The sequence below is a fragment of the Gnatocerus cornutus genome, chromosome 1 (genome assembly GCF_029298725.1).
Source record: "Gnatocerus cornutus isolate USDA-ARS CGAHR chromosome 1, icGnaCorn1.1, whole genome shotgun sequence".
In the NCBI taxonomy this organism is placed as follows: Eukaryota; Metazoa; Arthropoda; class Insecta; order Coleoptera; family Tenebrionidae; genus Gnatocerus; species Gnatocerus cornutus.
Window position 1 is genome coordinate 29,166,928 of NC_142233.1, and position 18,481 is coordinate 29,185,408.

Genomic DNA, 18,481 nt, shown 5'->3' on the forward strand with positions numbered 1-18,481 from the left:
AAAGATCTTCTGTGAGAATAAGTAGTCTGCTGGGAAACTTAATCTCTTGACTTTGTGTACTTACGTATTATAATTAATTTACAAACAATCATTTCTATTACTCATGTAGAATCAATCATTTGATGTAACTACTTTTTACTCATTCTTGAGATAACATTATCTAACATATAGTAAAAACTATGAAGTGCTGTCACCCTCCATCCTTGATAATTCTATCAATCATTATGACTACTTTTACCTATAATTCAACTTCAAACAAAAAAATATATACCGATAAACACACGTTTCCAATAATTTGAGTGGATAACTATTATGAACATGTTTCTTTTGCCAATTACACATTTGTTCCGTCTAGATAAGATAGAAATTGTAACACATAAACGAAGAGTTCACTTTTATAAATACTGCCCGGTTCGCAATAAATGTAGTTTTGTTCATAATGACTTCCAAAATCATCCTTTCAGCTCTGTTCTTGGCTGCTGTCTTTAAGTATCTACAAATATTTACACTTAAAATAAACCATTTACTATCAAAACTAATTCTAGCAAAGTCGAACTAGCTTTAAAGAAAATTCCAGATCACGTTAAATTCGGCGCTGCAACGTCATCTTATAAAGTTGAAGGTGCTTGGAACGAAGATGGAAAAACTGAAAATATCTGGGATCAAATCTGTCATACAATTCCAGACTATGTCAAATATCAAGGAAATGGAGATGTTGCTTGCAACTCATACCACAAATATAAAGAAGATATTGCGATGTTAAAAGATCTAGGAGTTGATTTTTACCGATTTTCTTTGTCTTGGAATAGAATTATTCCTCTTGGTTTAGCTGGAACCCCCATTAATGATGTAGGTGTTCAGTATTACAAAAATTTGACGCAAGAATTACTAGATCACGGAATTGAGCCCATGATTACGATTTTCCATTGGGATACTCCAGAGATTTTAGAGGATCTAGGAGGTTGGCCAAATCCAGAAATCGTGGAACATTATGCATATTTTGCGAGAACTGCATTCGAAAATTTTGGAGATTTAGTGAAACTCTGGAGTACATTTAATGAGCCTATACAAACGTGTTTGGAAGGGTATGGAACTGGTCAAAAAGCTCCAGGATTGTTAGGCACTGGAGTTGCGGACTACAGATGCACTCACAACTTACTAAAAGCTCACGCTAAAGCATATCACATTTACGACGAAGAATTTAGAGCTAAACAAGGAGGTAGAATTGGTATGGTCATTGAATCTCTGTGGTATGAACCTGCTAGTAGTAGTGACGAAGACTTTAAAGCCTCAGAAAGAGCTTTACAATTTAGAGTAAGTACGTAATAAAATACTTTGCTTATTACTTAAGTCCGTGCTCAGTATGGGTGGTTCGCAAACCCCATCGTCCACGGAAATTACCCACAAGTTATGATCAACCGTATTGACGAAAGAAGTGAAAAACAAGGGTACCCACAATCACGGCTTCCAAAATTCACCGATGAAGAACTGGTGTACATAAAAGGAACTTACGATTACATAGCCCTCAATCATTATACCACAATTTATGCCGAAGCTCAAGAAGAAGCACCTATCAACAATATCGGATATAACAGCGATTTGAATGTTCGCCAATTCTACGATAAAGCTTGGGAGCCTACTGCCTCATCCTGGCTTAAAGTGAGCCTGGGTAATACCGTTAATAAATTCACCACGAATTCTTCTACAGGTAGTCCCATGGGGTTTACGAAAAATAGTGAACTGGTTAAGTAAGACTTACGATAATCCAGAAATTTTCATCACTGAAAACGGATTTTCCGACCGTGGGGGCCTTGAAGACGATAGGAGAATCAATTATTACAGAGTATTCTTACCGAAAAAGTAAAACCAAAATTTCATTTTCGACTTTTAGGAGTATCTCGGTAACTTAGTAGACGCGATCGTAGAAGATGGCGTGAATGTCACAAGATACACTGCGTGGAGTTTGATGGATAACTTTGAATGGAGAAGTGGATACACGTAATTGTTCGTTGATTTAGTATATCATTCATAATGAAGTACTTTTAGGGAAAAGTTTGGTTTATACCAAGTGAACTTTGACAGTCCAGACAGAACAAGAACTCCAAAAAAATCCGCCAAGTACTATACTAGTGTAATAAAAACCAGATGCTTGGTAGACACCTGCTAATATTTTTTTGTAAATCAAAGTTCGAGAATAAAAAAAGTTTATTTGTTTAGGAGCCCAAAAACTTGGCAAACCCGTGAACACGACAGAAAAAATGAGCTAACCAACCAGGTTTCGTACAGGAAAAGTAAACATTTCTATAGATGATTAAGACAATAAAAGAAAATAAAAAAGTATCAGTGTCATACTCCCTTTCGTCTTATCTCAATTATTTTTTGAGTTAAAAAATTATAGTTTCAAAATTTTGGTTCAGAATTGTTGCCTCCATAAGCCGTTTCTCTCTGAGACGCGAGTTCTGGGACACCTGTATAATACATATAAACAACTGGCATTGAGTTGCACGAATTGTAATTTACAAACACAAAATAATTTGATTACAGATGTATAAGCAATCACTTGATCTAACCACATTTTATTAATACTTGGAATGACATTATTGAGCTGAATTTTGCTTGCAAAATGTCTAATAATAACTAATGAAAAAACTATAATAATATAGTTTTAATATTTACAACATTGATAAACATCTACCATTATCGCTAAAAGAATATAGTAGAACCTCAATTATCTGGGTGCGGATTATCCGTGCATTACAAAAAAACACACAAATTGAAGACCAACTACATACTTCGTATTTTTGTTCCCAATGTTAGAAAACTTAAAAAAATTTAATTTCACGAGCAACAGTTGGTGTAGTTTAATGAGATTTAAGTCAGTGCAGAGAGCTAAAACTTTAAAAAATTTAACAACTCGATTATCTATGTTTTTCGATTATCCGTGCAGGCTCCGGTCCCGAGAAGCACGGATAATCGAGGCTGTACTGTAATGACTTGATTTCCCTTTTTGTAGCACTTTTGTAATTAAAACATCCTAATAGAATATTTTTCGTCAAGAATTTAAGTGGATAACTTAAGAAGGCCCTTGCAAAAAAATGGCCGTGTTTTACCCTAGTTTGGTGTCTAAGGTAGATAAGATAAAAATCAAAAATCACCAATAATCGAAGTGATCACTTGTATAAATACCGCACTGTTCGCAACAACTATAGTTTCCAATACGATGACTGCCAAAATCATCATTTGGGCTATCTTCGTGGCAGCTGTCCTCAAGTACCACTCCTAATTTTTATAATTTAAATTCGCTATTTTACTCATGATTCCAGCAAAGTTGAGCTAGCTTCAGAAAACAAGTTCCCAGAACACGTAAAATTTGGGACTGCAACCGCATCTTATCAAGTTGAAGGTGCTTGGAACGAAGATGGAAAAACTAGAAATATCTGGGATAGTATCTGTCACAACTTTCCGGACTTTATCGCCAACCAGGACAACGGAGACGTCGCTTGTGACTCATATCATAAATATAAAGAAGATGTTGCCATGTTAAAAGACCTAGGAGTTGATTATTACCGATTTTCTTTATCTTGGAATAGAATTGTTCCACTTGGTTTAACCGGATCGACCATCAACAAACTCGGAATACAGTATTACAGGAACTTGACGCAAGAATTGATAGATAATGGAATTCAGCCTTTGGTTACTATCTTCCACTGGGATACTCCACAGATCCTGGAGGATCTTGGAGGTTGGCCTGAACCGGAAATCGCAGAACGTTATGCGTATTTTGCAAGAACTGCGTTTGAAAATCTTGGAGATCTGGTCAAAAACTGGATAACTTTTAACGAACCTAAGCAAACGTGTTTGGAAGGGTATGGTACTGGTGGAAAAGCTCCAGGATTGAAAGATACTGGAATCTCGGACTACAGATGCACTCATAACTTACTAAAAGCTCACGCAAAAGCATATCACATTTACGACGAAGAATTTAGAGCCAAACAAGGGGGCAAAGTTGGTATTGTCATTGATACTGTGTGGTTCGAACCTGCAAGTAGTAGTCACGAAGATGTTGAAGCTGCAGAAAGAGCTTTACAATTTACGGTAAGTACGTAATAAAATACTTCGCTTATTACTCAGCGTGTTCAGTATGGGTGGTACGCAAATCCCATCGTTCACGGGAATTATCCACAAGTTATGATCGACCGTATTGACGAAAGAAGTGAAAAACAAGATTATCCACGATCGCGGCTTCCAAAATTCACTGATGAAGAACTCGTGTATATTAAAGGAACTTATGATTATTTGGCACTCAACCATTATAGTACTGTGTACGCCGAAGCCCAAGAAGAAGCACCGATCGACGATATAGGATATGACAGCGATTTGAACGTCCGCCAATACACCGATGAAAGTTGGGAGTCTTCAGCCTCCTCTTGGCTTAAAGTAAGCATGAATAGTAGCGTAAGTAAATTTACTACAAATTTTTCTACAGGTAGTCCCCTGAGGTTTGCGAAAAACTTTGAACTGGTTAAGTAAAACTTATGGAAATCACGAAATTTTCATCACTGAAAATGGCTTCTCAGACCGTGGGGGCCTTGACGACGATAGGAGAATTAATTATTACAGAGTAATTTTACCGAAAAACTAAAATCAAAATTTGATGTTCGACTTTTAGGAGTATCTCAGTAACTTAGTGGATGCGATCGTAGAAGATGGAGTAAATGTTACAAGATACACTGCGTGGAGTTTGATGGATAACTTTGAATGGAGAAGTGGATACACGTAATTATTCGTTGTCCACTTCGTATACTTTCACTCACAATGCTCTTTTAGGGAAAAGTTTGGTTTGTACGAAGTGGACTTTGACAGCCCGAACAGAACAAGAACTCCGAAAGCTTCCGCCAAGTATTACACAAGTGTAATAAAAAGTAGATGCGTGGTCGATACCTGCAAATAATTTTTTGTTGAAAAAAAAAGATAATTCGAAAATAAAACAAACATCCGTCATGTACTATACTACCCTAATAAAGGCGAGATGCTTGGTCGATACCCGCAAATAATTTTTTGTTAACCGAAGTTCAACAATAACATAAAGAACTGTTGAGGTTATTTGGTTATGAGCCCAAAAACACGACCATAAAAATATGAGTTAGCCAATCAGGTTTTGTGCTGGAAAAGTATACTTTCTTCTTGCTTAAGTAAATCTATGTCTGTCGATATCTCACCTATTTTTGAAGTAAACTTATGTTAAAGTTTTGCAGATAGAAATTGGTTTTTATGGTAGGGTCCCATTGTGCCGCAGTTAAGTATGCCAACAATGGAGCAATACCGCAAATATTACCCTGTCATAAATAATATGCTGCTGGTCTTGCCCAGGTCCGTATTGTGTAGTGAAGCGTAATATTAACGCAAAATTTTAAAATTCACCTACTTTGAAAAAATAAGTAACTTTTTGTAATCTTGGATCATTCATACAGTCTGATCTTTGGATATGTGATATGTAGCTACTTTAGACTACCTACTTATATTTATTATTGGTTCTTAATGATCTGATAATGCATTTAGAAATATTAAATATTGTCGTCATTAATCTGTAGCAGAATTTATTGTGACAAATTTTTGCCGTTCCACTTTTATCTGTTGAATGATGGTACCAACCCTTACTATTACAACGTAGCTCGCAGGTAGTACTCTCAGCGTGTAAACAATCCCGGCCCTGTGGAATATCGGAACAATATGATTTATTGTGGGTACGGTCAGCTCTCGGAGGGCTGTGGTAATGACTAGATAATTTTTATTTCGCTGCCATAAAAACCAATTTCTATCTGCAAAACTTTATATCGTACTCATTTTACGCAGAATTTCATACAAATTTCAAATCTGTGGTCAAAGTCTACGTACGACAAGAAATAACTGAGTTATGGTCAATTAAATTTTTGGGTTGTTGTTATTTATTTTCGCACTTTTCAATATTCAATATCTCCGAAACCACGACAGATGGAAAAATGCGGTCTTCGCCATTGTTTTTTTCGCACATTTGTTACTTAAAATTCGATATAAAATTTTTTTTTTCAATTTTTAAAACTTCACATATCTCCCGAATTATGAAACATAGAAAGATATTATTTTTGCTGATAAAAATTATGTTACAATATCCTAAATTAAAATTTGAAAATTTTCGAAAAAAAAAGTTTCTATATCTTCCTGTCGAATAAATGTATGTACATCTATTAATTGTGGTCGATATCACGCTTATTTTTGAAGCCAACTTTGTTAAAGCAATAAAATAAAACGTAATGACAACATTTATTAAATAAATTCACTTTCGTTATTTCTAATAAGTCGGAAAAATAAACAAGAGTGAGCGAAATACAAGAAGCCAAAGGCCGAAATAAGTACAAATACTTCTCCATTTTAGGAAACAACCACCAATCACCTTTTGTGACAATAAAATAAAAGGCATTAGTATTGTTAGATAAATACAAGATGTTAGAAATGTTTCTAGCATCAAGGGTGGCTCTGAAATTCCTGTCACTGTCACCTGTTACTTTGCCGCTTTGTTTTCATAGTGACTATAACTATCTTGAAAATTATTCATAATGCTACTTACGTCAACAACGTTTCAGTTACGGATTTGTGTCCAAATTTTTGATTTTCAGGTTTCAAACCACAATTAGAACAGTTTTCTTTTCAAAACTCAAAACTCAAAACTACTTTGCTTTAAGATTGAGGTTAACTACAAATGTCGGTTGAAAAATCTAAACTCACATTTATAATGAGCGGCAAATTTCTTAGCCACCTTTAATGCTAGAAACATTTTATAAACCTTATACCTATAAACCTTATATAAACAACTTAACTACTATCAGTGATACACCTTTTTTATCTCTTGACATTGAGTATTACGCATTGTAATTTACAAACAAAAAACACTTTAAAATGATGGTACATGAAAAAATCAATCACTTCGATTACACATGTATAAGCAATCACTTGATCTAACCACTTTAAATTAATTTTGAAGATAACATTATCTAGCATCATGTAAGCTGGATTTTCTTGCAAGATATTTGCAATATTAATAAATATCTAACTGTCATTATGGCTAAAATATTAATAATTTCAATTCCCTTTTTGTAACACTTATGGTAATTAAAATTTCCCTTTAAAATATTTTTCGTCAGTTACATATTATTTAAAAGCATAATTTGAAAAGGTACTTGAAAAAAAATTCCGTGTTTTACACTTGTTTGGTGTCTACTTAGCCAGATAAGATACAAATCAAAAATCACGAATAAACGTAGAGATCATTTCTATAAATACTGCAATATTCGCAAGAAATGTAGTCTCGATCACGATGACTGCCAAAATCATCATCTCAGCTATCTTCGTGGCGACTGTCCTTAAGTACTACTCCTATTTCTTTTAAAATTTAAATTCTCAATTTACTACTCACTGATTCCAGCAAAGCTGAGCTAGCTTCAGAAAACAAGTTCCCAGAACACGTGAAATTTGGCGCCGCAACCGCATCTTATCAAGTTGAAGGTGCTTGGAACGAAGATGGAAAAACTGAAAATATCTGGGATCGCATCTGTCACGTAATTCCGGATTTTATCGCCGAACAGTACAACGGAGACGTGGCTTGCGATTCATACCATAAATACAAAGAAGATGTTGCAATGTTAAAAGACCTAGGTGTTGATTATTACCGATTTTCTTTATCTTGGAATAGAATTGTTCCTCTTGGTTTGGCCGGAACACCCATCAACGAAGTAGGAATACAATATTACAGAAACTTGACGCAAGAATTAATAGATAATGGGATCGAGCCCTTGATTACCATCTTTCATTGGGATACTCCCGAGATCCTGGAGGATCTTGGAGGTTGGCCAAATCCAGAGATCGCAGAACATTATGCGTATTTTGCAAGAACTGCGTTTGAAAATCTTGGAGATTTAGTAAAAAATTGGATTACTTTTAACGAACCTAAGCAAACGTGTTTGCAAGGGTATGGTACTGGTGAAAAAGCTCCAGGATTGTTGGCCACCGGAGTCGCAGACTACAGATGCACCCACAACTTACTACAAGCTCACGCGAAGGCATATCACATTTACGACGAAGAATTTAGAGCCAAACAAGGGGGCAAAGTTGGTATTGTCATTGATACTGTGTGGTTTGAACCGGCTAGTAGTAGTGACGAAGACCTGGAAGCTTCAGAAAGAGCTTTACAATTTACGGTAAGTACGTAATAAAATACTTCGCTTATTACTCAGCGTGTTCAGTATGGGTGGTACGCAAATCCTATCGTCCACGGGAATTATCCACAAGTTATGATTGACCGTATTGACGAAAGAAGTGAAAAACAAGGGTATCCACAATCTCGGCTTCCAAAATTCACCGATGAAGAGCTCGTGTATATTAAAGGAACTTATGATTATTTGGCACTCAACCATTATAGTACTCTTTACGCCGAAGCCCAAGAAGAAGCACCGTTTGACGATATCGGGTATAACAGCGATTTGAATGTCAAACAATACACTGATGAATCTTGGGAGTCTTCCGCTGCATCTTGGCTCAAAGTAAGTTCGGATAATAACGTAAATAAATTAACCATGCGTTCTTCAACAGGTGGTTCCCTGGGGTTTACGCAAAATTCTGAACTGGCTAAGTAAAACTTACGGTAATCCAGAAATCTTCATCACTGAAAACGGATTCTCAGACCGTGGGGGCCTTGACGACGATAGAAGAATTAATTATTACAGAGTAATCTTAGCGGGAAACTACGAGTAAAATCCAAATTTCATGTTTGACTTTCAGGAGTATCTCAGTAACTTAGTAGACGCGATCGTAGAAGACGGAGTGAATGTTACAAGATACACTGCATGGAGTTTGATGGATAACTTTGAATGGATAAGTGGATACACGTAATTATTCGTTGTACAGTTCATACTTTCACTAACGAAGCTCTTTTAGGGAGAAGTTTGGTTTGTACGAAGTGGACTTTGACAGCCCGAACAGAACAAGAACTCCGAAAGCTTCCGCTAAGTATTACACAAGTGTTATAAAGACTAGATGCGTGGTTGATACCTGCAAGTAATTCAGAAATAAAACAAACATTGAAAACCGTATTCACTCTTTCTTTCTAAACACAAAAACTTTTCCAACACCGCAAGTCCGTCTAGACTAAAATTCAGGTCAATCACTGCTGTATATGGGAACCACGGAGCACCACCTCCACGTCGCTAATTCCACACTGTCTGAACATCAAATTACATTCGCGTGATCTACCAAATTATATACTTGACGAGGATATTGGAGATTTCAAAAAGAAAACAAGAGGAATTATCCGGGACTCTTTTCAAGAAATTGCTCGCCGGAGGAAAAAAGACAGACGTCAAAGCCACTCATTTCATGCCTGAAATAACATAATTTCCTTCTCCTTTTAGATTTACGTCAATATATCTCACAGTTAATTGTTGGCACAGAAATGATTAACTTAATTGATCTTCTAGAAGTCTAAATTATGTGTTGGAAACGATACCAATTATAGAGTTAAGTTTTTTGGAGCTTCTCAGTGTCTATCAAACGATACTTGTACTTCCTTGAAAGAACAATCTAATACATCTCGATATAATGAAACCATATAAAAGTGTAAGCACTTGCTTTACAATGACTCTCGCTTTCAGCAACATAACTTCTAACCAGAAAACGTCGCCTCAATCCCGTTTCTCAATCTTTAAATCTCAGCTGATGCTCTCAAGCAGCCGTATAAATATATCGGTTAGAGGCTACTTTGGATTTTAAATGAGCTTAGTCTTCGTACACAGCACGAATTTATTGATATCGTAATATCTAACTACCTATAAATCCAGTCTTTTCCTTCAAACCCTTGATATAAAAAGACACACAACCGGCAAACGGCAATACCTTAAAAGTAAAACTGACTCAAGTAATTTTGCTATAAAACAATTCAGATAATAAGTGTTTCGCTCGTAAATTCATGACGAGAAGTTTAGTCGGCGAAATCAAACGAGCGATTGCCACCCTTAATAGAGTGCTAAATATCTTTTAAGTATTTATTACATTTAAATCGTCGTAAAAAAAGTTAAAAACTTCGTTGTGATGGCAGTCGCCGCCTCTTGGTCGCATACCTGCTCATTACAGATCATAAATTATGATGAATCAAGGCTGGAACAGGCGATACCATCTGCGGGAAGACTAATTTTCTGGATGGCATCGCCTACGAGAGGCAAAGATTAGCAACATATTTGTGCTTTTTAACACTTTGGTTTAATTCACACCGAACGAGCGTGAAATTATTCACTTAGCGCGGCGCTGAAAAATTTTCAGTTTCCAGGTAAAGCGAAACGAAGCGTATTTGCAGATAACGAAAAATGTTTAATTCATTATTTCAATATGGGAATTTTTTCGACTTTCTTCCGTATTGGGCAAATACCTCCAAAATTGATCCGAACCCGTGTTTAAAACGCATCTTTATTAAGAAAATGCCGCGTCATTATGGTTTTATTAGTTATTACCCAATTGGTCACAGCTACGGTGCCATTCAAAAAGACAAAGTGGAGCTTTATTTAAAAAAAAGCTGACCTTGATTTCAAAACCGCTAACTTGCTACAGGCCCTCTTCTCTTTGATAAAATCCGTCTTGATCAATGTAATCCAAAGAATATTTGAAAACCACTCACACAATGCTCACAACACCACACAATTTATTTTACACATCAACAATTGTACAAATACCGAAAGTATTCATGAGACCGGAATTAATTCATAACATGAGGAGGCGCTACAAGTTGTAGTTGAATAGGTGTTCTGAAGACATGAGAACTGCTCTAAAGCAGGTGGTTGAGCCAGGTTCCATGACATCGGTGTACGAGAAAACCAAACAAGTTGTGCAGGTGTGTAATGTGTTGCCTACATGTATCTTACCCTTTATTTGAGTTGGAAATAGTCGAGTTTTTGCTGCTCAATTAGCCTTTTTTCAATGGGATAACGAAGACGTTTTCCGAAATTGCGGAAAGTAATAGAGTAAATCGAATTTATTTAAAAAATAAAAGCACAACAATCTAAACAAATATTTAGGTACATACGTCTAAAATGATCTAACAAAGACGAACAAATCTGTTCGAGTAAACGATGATTTTGGAATGGAAGTGTATCATCAAAATATGCAATTTAAAAATGAATGTACAAAAACAAAAAACATACAACAAATGTCAACAAATCTAGTTCCGAAACAACAATCACATGTAACGAGGGTAAAAACCGTAAAATCGCGCTAAACTTTCAAAATATACTAACTAATTACATACAAAATAATTTTCGTCGTCACTATCGACATTGTTCTTATAAAAATGAGAAAACTAAATCTAGTTTAATAAAAATAGGGGAGACATTTATTTAGAGTCCCAAAGGAACCAGTATGACTATAAGTTACCGCCTAAACCTTACAAACTATTTTAATATTAGTTTTGTAATTGGGAACTTGTGCATTGAAAATTTCTAGTCTGGCTGAACTGGTCAATGCACCTAAGAATTATCAATTATAGAACGATTTGATAAACAGCACCGTTTTTAGCCTCAAGAAACGCGATACATGAACGTAATTAAGTGCAAATAAAATGATAATTAGCAAGTATCGGGTTAGAGAAATGCGAGTTTAAGCACCTAAAGCAATTCCCTTCCAATCCGCCAGACTACAAATCCAAGATAAAATATGCACCACTACAAAATAAATGTGGCTAGATAGCTTATTTTGATCTTGATTGTTCGACTGTTGTTCACAGCCTTAAATACTAATCTTTAGCTTGGTGACAGACATTCTACGTCCGAACCTATATGCTAATCAAATGATAATGAAAAATGGAGTAATAAAATGAAATTATCTAGAACGAAGTGTAATTTCTCGTTCGTTCGGCTCTACCGAACCCAATTTGTGTTTGTGCTATAAATCTAATCTTTGGGAAAATGATAAAAAAACTGTCGAATTGTCACGTCCAGGAAACATAATGTAATAAATAAAATATTTACAGTATGTATAAAGCAATGTAACGTGAAGTGGTGAAATTTGATTTCAACTTTAAAATTACAAAAATGCAGTTTTGATTTTGATACAAAGCGATGTTTTGACACAAAAACTTTGATTTGGGGTTGCATTACAATTGCGAACGGTTGAAAACCAACAGCACTAGCTAATATGTACATATTTTCAAAGTTATTTAACAGTATATATAAGGGAGACAAATGTAAGATTAAGAAGACACATTCGAGATGTTTCTAAATTGGAAGAACTTGTTGCAAGCAACCCAAATTCCTACATAAGCTTACAACCTACAAAATCTGGAAACATGACACGCAGCCAATTTTAGTTTGAAAATGTAAATTCCTATCAGAAAGAGTTTCAAACAGTGAACATGAACGGCACGTTTCACAATCAAAAACGGAACCGCCATTAACATTTGTAGTGCGATTGTCATGGCAAATTATATCGACATACATAATTACATTTTACAAAATTGTCGATGATGAAAACGGACATTGTTCTGTACAATAAAGTAGCGCAGTCACTGCCCAGTGAAAAGTTTCGAATCTCATGCGAGTAAAAATTTGTTCGATTTCTTAATTTTTGTTCACAATTTATCTACACTTAAATGCATATTGGTTACTACTTCCCAAAGCGGTTGTTGCAATCCCTGAATATTTCTCCAAATATGCATCTAACAATCATTTCTCAAATACGATTACAATTACATCTTAATTTACTTAAAAAACACGCCTCCACCGCCCCATTTCAAAATTTTTGGTAATTCAAGTTCCCAATTTACAAAAGAAGAATTTTCTAAATTCTATTGCTTCTATAATCTACTTTGCGTTATCAATTCAATAAATGTCTAATTGTCAAAAAGAGTTAATATTAGGCATCAATTTAACAATTAGGCTTGGCCCTCCCCGCTAAAAAAATATCACAATAACGTAATGCTATGTAAAAGCAAATAAGCTCAGATAGAAGTGATGAAAACTTTGGCATTACATAAAATGTCGTGATACGTGTAAACATAAACCAAGAAAATTCCCCCATTGTATCTACGTATAACGCCGTCGAGATTTTTTTTGTTCCTTTTAGATTATTCGTCGACGTTATGACTAAAAACCGTAATTGAAACTAATATAATGCTGAAAATAATACCTATGAGATACCGTAAATTGCATTCACAGTGTCCCACAATCAACCTCCAAAAACATTCATGGCAAAATTAGATGACTAGCGTTCAATATTGCTTTTTTAACAATATTACCCAAATAATTCAAACAAAACCCTTTACGTCGCTATTAAAATTAAAAATCGAATAAATACCTACGCTTCTAACTAATCGTTTAAATATCATAAATTCAATTTAAAATTCTTCTTGTGTAGTTCTTCCGTCTCGGCTTTTAACTTCAATAGCTGCTCTTGTAAAAAGTCTGTAATTTCCTTCCTCGCTTCAACATCCGTGGCTTTTCTCTCTTTCAACTGTCGTACCATCTCAGATAAATCTATGGGATTCCCGTAGTTAAAAGTTAAATTTTTCCCCAACCTCAGAACGTATGGTGGTTCGTTGGGCAGAACATCGTCCATTCCAATGTGCCAAATCGGGATCACGATCGGAGTGATAGGAGCCTCGAAGATCATTCTACCCACACCCCACTTCAGTCTCATGTTTTCTTTGGTCATATTCACTTTACCTAAAGACAAACGAAAATAAGCGGATTTTTTTTAAATAATCGTGACAACCTTCGGGGAAAATGTGAACCCAAGAACCTTTGGCCAATTGTTCTATGCAGAAATCGACAGCGTCCTGATACACGCCCGCACCTCTTATAACAGGGATGCACTTGCCCAAACTGAAGAAGTAAGAATGTTGAGCGCACGTGAAGCAGATGTCGTGGGCCGCCAGCGACCAACGCATCACGTTTGGACGCATGAGATGACGCCACTTTAAAGTACCTGGAAAAAATTAAAAAATTCGTACGAATTGCATACAAAATTTTATTTTCAATTGTCCACAAGTTAAAGAGTACCAAAATATGTAATCTGGTTTGGCAGGAAAATTTTAATTGATTGTCGATACTGAGAGGCGACCACTATATTTGATCATTCGTCTCGATTATAAAATATTACATAAAAATTGTCTTATTAAAAGTACAATAAGATCGATAATAAAGAGATTTAAACAGAAGCAGAATATATTATAAAAACTTCGGCATGATCTACTTTAAAGTAATACTAAAAAGTTAATAATAATCGTCATTCATTTGAAGAAAACCATGCATTATTTATTCATTAACGACTAATAATTACTTCGCATGTCGTGTAGGTACTTTAAGAAACAGACAGTTACAAGACAATTTTTGACCACTTTTGCTGCTTTCGCTCATTTTACCTTAATCAGCATCGCTTATTGATATGAACGAATTAAAAACTTTAACCGTGGAATTGGATTTCTTTATAGTTAATTTTATTTTACCATTTGCAACGCCATTTATGGCCCTTGCAACAACATAGTTGAGTGTTATCTCCTGGGTACTTGAAGTTTTACGGCAAATAGCAAAACATTTTCCGTTTAGTTAGATTTTTAATTTGATTTTGATGCTTTTCACTTAAAATAGGTCAGCAGAAGTGTCCATAAAAGCCAATATTTTATAAATAAAGAGCGTAATGAAAAACCATACAACAAAAGTTGCATACGTAAAATTTTATTACGTTGAAATTGTATTGTGTGGTTTCACGAAATGTGAAAACACTAGAAATAGAATATCTTTGACGGGGCGTCATTTTAGGCCACGAGTAACAGTACGACCACCGAAAATCTATAAATAATTATCGATATAAAGTTTTAGGTTGAAAAGTAAATAAACTAACGAAAAACGCCATAGAAACTTTGTAATTTTTATTATCAACTGATAAATTTTAAATAAATGCGTTGTCAACAGTTAGTATAATAACCTGCAGTTTGTGGTCGCAAAATGATATATTTTATGCTGCAATATGTACAAAATGCATATCGATTTCTATGTTATTACACTAAATACAGAACTTTCTTCCACTGACTAAGAATTTTATGAAAGGTCAACTGTGCTATTTTTATTGTTTACGATTATTATGATTTGCACAAATGATCTCAACTCAGATTATGTAGTAACTCGTCTCCTGCTTTCATTAGCTTTTAAAAATAATCAAAGTGTGGTATGTAACATGCAAATTTCTTTAGATTCACTTATGGACGGACAGGAAAAAACAATCCTTGATAATCCTAAAGGCGCAATTAAAGAGATTATGAACCAATAAGAAAATGGAATTAAAGAGATCATTTGAACTAAAATAACAAGCAAATATGCACTGAATTCAAGAAAAATTTATTCTCAATGTTAGAAAGCAGTTTTTACCAAATAGGGTAATGCGTAGTAAAAATGGTTTTACAATTAAAATCGAAATTCAACTTCGAAAACAATGAAGAACTTTCCATATTTAAACATTTTAGTGGACTTTTCATGGGATCATTGGCCCGGTTTCTTTAGAACCTTTTTTTTGTATCGTTCTATCATCGTCAAAACTAAAATCTTTGAAATTAACTTTGTTTCAAATTTGTCAGAAAAATAGTTTTGATAATGATTCAACATTTAGAAGAAAAACACATGTGAAACAGTTCAAAGTAAATTATTATCTCTGCAGCAATCTTATTCAAGTCAATCAAATTAATATAATTGGTTTTGCACAAAAAAAATTGATAACAACAAGTTACGGATGAACCACTGGGCCGTAGGTTCAAGCTTTGTTAATTGCCTCTGTCCTGAACAACAAGTTATCCTTCATTTGAAATATTCATTTCATACAACTGGTATACAATGAACACAATGGAACATCCATTATTAAATGTGTGTCATCAAATAATGATTATTATCAATAACTACAGACTTAAATGAGAAAGCAACTTTTCATTAATAAAAAACTACAAATTTTAAAAGTACGTACAACTAAATTATTATAAAAAAGTACTTTTATATAGGAGTACCGACGGAATTTGTCTTTATGTTAAATATTTATGAATAAAAATAAAAATAAAATAAACACTACCCCAAATTGTGAAAAGTAAACATTTTCGCAAAACAAACAAACCTTGGAAAATACTGACACAATGAACAATAATAATTTATTGTTATTAATGCCTTATCATGTTTTTAATTTAAAATTCCTCCAAACCCCACATTCATTAAACACATTTTTATTTCATTGCATTGATGTCTCCATCTAAGATCCTTGAAATTTACTCTACTTACCCCAAATTCCGGGATCATCAAAACACGAGTGATGATTTGAGACCGTAATGAGAGGCACATTTCTCGGTCTGTTATCCAATGTAGAAGTTATAATATGGCTATTATGTATTTTTGCCCGATTCAACCACTCTGAAACTCAAAGATTATTTCAAATCAAATTTTTTTAAATACAATCTTACGAATTAATATTCTGCTAAATAGTCCCACTGCAGCCACTGTAATAGTACTCGCAATACTCCATAACTTGGTAGGCCCCCGAAGTTTGGGAATAATCCAGCCAATATTGTACACCATTTTCGCACTAACTGACATGTTTCATTGGTTTAAAATATCGTCATTGTTACTTGCATTTCTTGTCAGAGAGCACTAATCTTGCACTAAAACGCGAATTATGTGATACGGGGGTGTGCACATGCGGACGCACATCATTCAGTTGAATCAATTTTTTTATACGATCTATTTAGAGCGGAGCAGACATGAATTATGTAATAACTTATGGTAACGGAGTGATATGACAAATCGTATTCACGCACCACCCAACGAGCAAAGTGCACGAACACTGTGGAGAAAATTTAGAATATTGAACCTGTTACGAGAATGAATATTAAAGCGAGATCTGTCCGACTTGCACGACATTGACGATGACGTTTGCTTTTGACATTTGGAAATGTCAAACGCGGACGTATATGAGGCATAATTTGGAATCTCCATAACGGCGAGTGAAAATAAAACGAGTACGGGAATCAAAAACAACAAAATAATTCGTTTCATTGAATCTTTTATTAACAACATAAATGATAATCAACCAGAGATAAATGTTGCAAACGCAACATGTTATGGATGCTGACTGTTATGTACTACTATTTGAAATGTCACCTGTCAACAAATCCATAAAAATGTAACAATATTTTTATTTTCGGTTCCCAGAAATGTTTATATTTTTTGATAAAAACCTCCTCTGATTAGGAACATGGGTACTAATCCAACTGTACAAGAATTCAAGAACTTATTTAATGTTAATGCTGACATTAGTGATATAAACTTTGTGAAATTCAATGTAGAGCCATATGATTCTGTTCGACATCCTCACCAATTTGGTGAGAAAGTGTGTTTACTGTATAGAATAGAATTGACTATATTTAATATAAATATTGCCTTAAGAATCCTTGCTTTTAAATATGTAAGTATCTAGAATTTAATTAAAATTTATAACTGTTGGAACTTTCAGGAAAGTTATGCAGAAGTTTTAAAACTAGAAATCAACGTATTCAACGAACTCCTTTCGAGAGAAATAGCGTCGTGTAAAAATTTCCTGCAACGTAGAAGAAACATTAATCTAACCTTTGAAGTTTTGACAAAATTTGCACAATTATTTGAGAGCAGAAGATTGATTGTACTGACAGTTTTTGAAAAACAAAGAAATGTAATAGCTAAAGTGGATGATGGAGGGATTACTGTGAAGTGTTGTAATGAAAATTTGAGAGACAAGTATCTAGAACTGAACTGGACTATAACTTGGCACATAGATACATATGAAGTGACTGATTTTATAGAATTTTATTTAAACTATGCAGGTAAGAATGATATAAATGTTTGGACATTGAATTTCAAACTTTTTTTGATTTAGTGATTGAGCTTTCATGTGCAAATGAAGTGAAACAAAAGCTTGAAATCTTAGTTGGACCTAATGTGAATTTTCAATCTAAACTGAAATTGTGGCAGTCTTTATTGCAGGACCTTTATGGCACCACTCCAACAGTACAACATTCAAAAAAAGTAAACAATTCAACAGATGTATTGGAAATTTCAGATTCTGACTCAGACAGTGATGACAGTGTTGTTGAAATACAATCAAGTATCTGTTCTTCATCTAGAAATGATAAAATTATGATAATAGATTAAATTATTTGCATATTTACAATGCTAAATAATAGCAAAAGTTTTAATATTATGTTGGTAATGTGTCTACATTATTAAGAAGTAAAATGTTTATTTTCAGCAAAAAAGAGCTATTGTGTACATACTAGAACAATATAGAATGGTTTTTATCATATCAAATCTAATCTTTTTATTGTATTAATTTTTTAATCAGATTTTTATAGAAACACAAGTTATAAAACATCTTTAAACTATTTATTTCCTAACAAACAAATCTT

The 18,481-nt window shown here is 34.3% G+C and overlaps 4 protein-coding genes and 1 pseudogene across 6 annotated transcripts; 4 read left to right on the forward strand and 1 right to left on the reverse strand.

Annotated features, from left to right (window-relative positions):
* The first annotated feature begins 390 nt into the window (after positions 1-390).
* LOC148181382 (myrosinase 1-like) lies at positions 391-2,214 on the forward strand. Its single transcript, XM_088035012.1, has 6 exons — positions 391-489; positions 546-1,314; positions 1,363-1,659; positions 1,709-1,843; positions 1,892-1,998; positions 2,047-2,214. The coding sequence occupies exons 1-6, from the start codon at positions 440-442 to the stop codon at positions 2,165-2,167; spliced, it is 1,479 nt and encodes a 492-aa protein (XP_087891138.1). The 5' UTR covers positions 391-439; the 3' UTR covers positions 2,168-2,214.
* Positions 2,215-2,810: 596 nt separating this feature from the next.
* On the forward strand, positions 2,811-4,951 carry LOC148181383 (myrosinase 1-like; annotated as a pseudogene).
* Positions 4,952-7,324: 2,373 nt separating this feature from the next.
* Positions 7,325-9,122, forward strand: LOC148181384 (myrosinase 1-like). The gene is made up of 6 exons (XM_088032570.1): positions 7,325-7,401; positions 7,460-8,231; positions 8,277-8,573; positions 8,623-8,757; positions 8,812-8,918; positions 8,968-9,122. Exons 1-6 carry the CDS (start codon positions 7,352-7,354, stop codon positions 9,089-9,091), a joined length of 1,485 nt encoding a protein of 494 aa, XP_087888696.1. The 5' UTR covers positions 7,325-7,351; the 3' UTR covers positions 9,092-9,122.
* Positions 9,123-11,032: 1,910 nt separating this feature from the next.
* On the reverse strand, positions 11,033-16,989 carry Taz (tafazzin, phospholipid-lysophospholipid transacylase). The gene is made up of 4 exons (XM_088037749.1): positions 16,505-16,989; positions 16,326-16,454; positions 13,783-13,995; positions 11,033-13,733 (listed from the first exon to the last, which is right to left on the reverse strand). Exons 1-4 carry the CDS (start codon positions 16,635-16,637, stop codon positions 13,393-13,395), a joined length of 816 nt encoding a protein of 271 aa, XP_087893875.1. The 5' UTR covers positions 16,638-16,989; the 3' UTR covers positions 11,033-13,392.
* Positions 16,990-17,161: 172 nt separating this feature from the next.
* Positions 17,162-18,388, forward strand: LOC148181386 (uncharacterized). Of its 3 annotated transcripts, none has more exons than XM_088037737.1 (3): positions 17,162-17,505; positions 17,554-17,899; positions 18,048-18,230. In XM_088037737.1, the coding sequence occupies exons 1-3, from the start codon at positions 17,296-17,298 to the stop codon at positions 18,140-18,142; spliced, it is 651 nt and encodes a 216-aa protein (XP_087893863.1). In that variant the 5' UTR covers positions 17,162-17,295; the 3' UTR covers positions 18,143-18,230. The 3 variants fall into 3 exon arrangements, with proteins under 3 accessions (XP_087893863.1, XP_087893846.1, XP_087893855.1); XM_088037720.1 differs by having other exon boundaries at positions 17,163-17,505; positions 17,953-18,388; XM_088037729.1 differs by having other exon boundaries at positions 17,291-17,422; positions 17,953-18,388.
* The last annotated feature ends 93 nt before the right edge of the window (positions 18,389-18,481 follow it).

Bases quoted from the DNA above. Each gene is read 5' to 3' on its own strand.
- LOC148181382 (XM_088035012.1), top strand. From the start codon at position 440: ATGACTTCCAAAATCATCCTTTCAGCTCTGTTCTTGGCTGCTGTCTTT. The intron at 1,315-1,362 runs GTAAGTACGTAA...GTCCGTGCTCAG, and splicing joins AAAGAGCTTTACAATTTAGA to TATGGGTGGTTCGCAAACCC. The intron at 1,660-1,708 runs GTGAGCCTGGGT...ATTCTTCTACAG, and splicing joins CTGCCTCATCCTGGCTTAAA to GTAGTCCCATGGGGTTTACG.
- LOC148181384 (XM_088032570.1), top strand. From the start codon at position 7,352: ATGACTGCCAAAATCATCATCTCAGCTATCTTCGTGGCGACTGTCCTT. The intron at 7,402-7,459 runs GTACTACTCCTA...CACTGATTCCAG, and splicing joins TTCGTGGCGACTGTCCTTAA to CAAAGCTGAGCTAGCTTCAG. The intron at 8,574-8,622 runs GTAAGTTCGGAT...GTTCTTCAACAG, and splicing joins CCGCTGCATCTTGGCTCAAA to GTGGTTCCCTGGGGTTTACG.
- Taz (XM_088037749.1), bottom strand. From the start codon at position 16,637: ATGTCAGTTAGTGCGAAAATGGTGTACAATATTGGCTGGATTATTCCC. The intron at 13,996-16,325 runs GTAAGTAGAGTA...AATTTTTTCCAG, and splicing joins TGATGATCCCGGAATTTGGG to GTACTTTAAAGTGGCGTCAT. The intron at 13,734-13,782 runs GTTGTCACGATT...GTTTGTCTTTAG, and splicing joins GGTTCACATTTTCCCCGAAG to GTAAAGTGAATATGACCAAA.
- LOC148181386 (XM_088037720.1), top strand. From the start codon at position 17,296: ATGGGTACTAATCCAACTGTACAAGAATTCAAGAACTTATTTAATGTT. The intron at 17,506-17,553 runs GTAAGTATCTAG...TGGAACTTTCAG, and splicing joins GAATCCTTGCTTTTAAATAT to GAAAGTTATGCAGAAGTTTT. The intron at 17,900-17,952 runs GTAAGAATGATA...TTTTTGATTTAG, and splicing joins ATTTTATTTAAACTATGCAG to TGATTGAGCTTTCATGTGCA.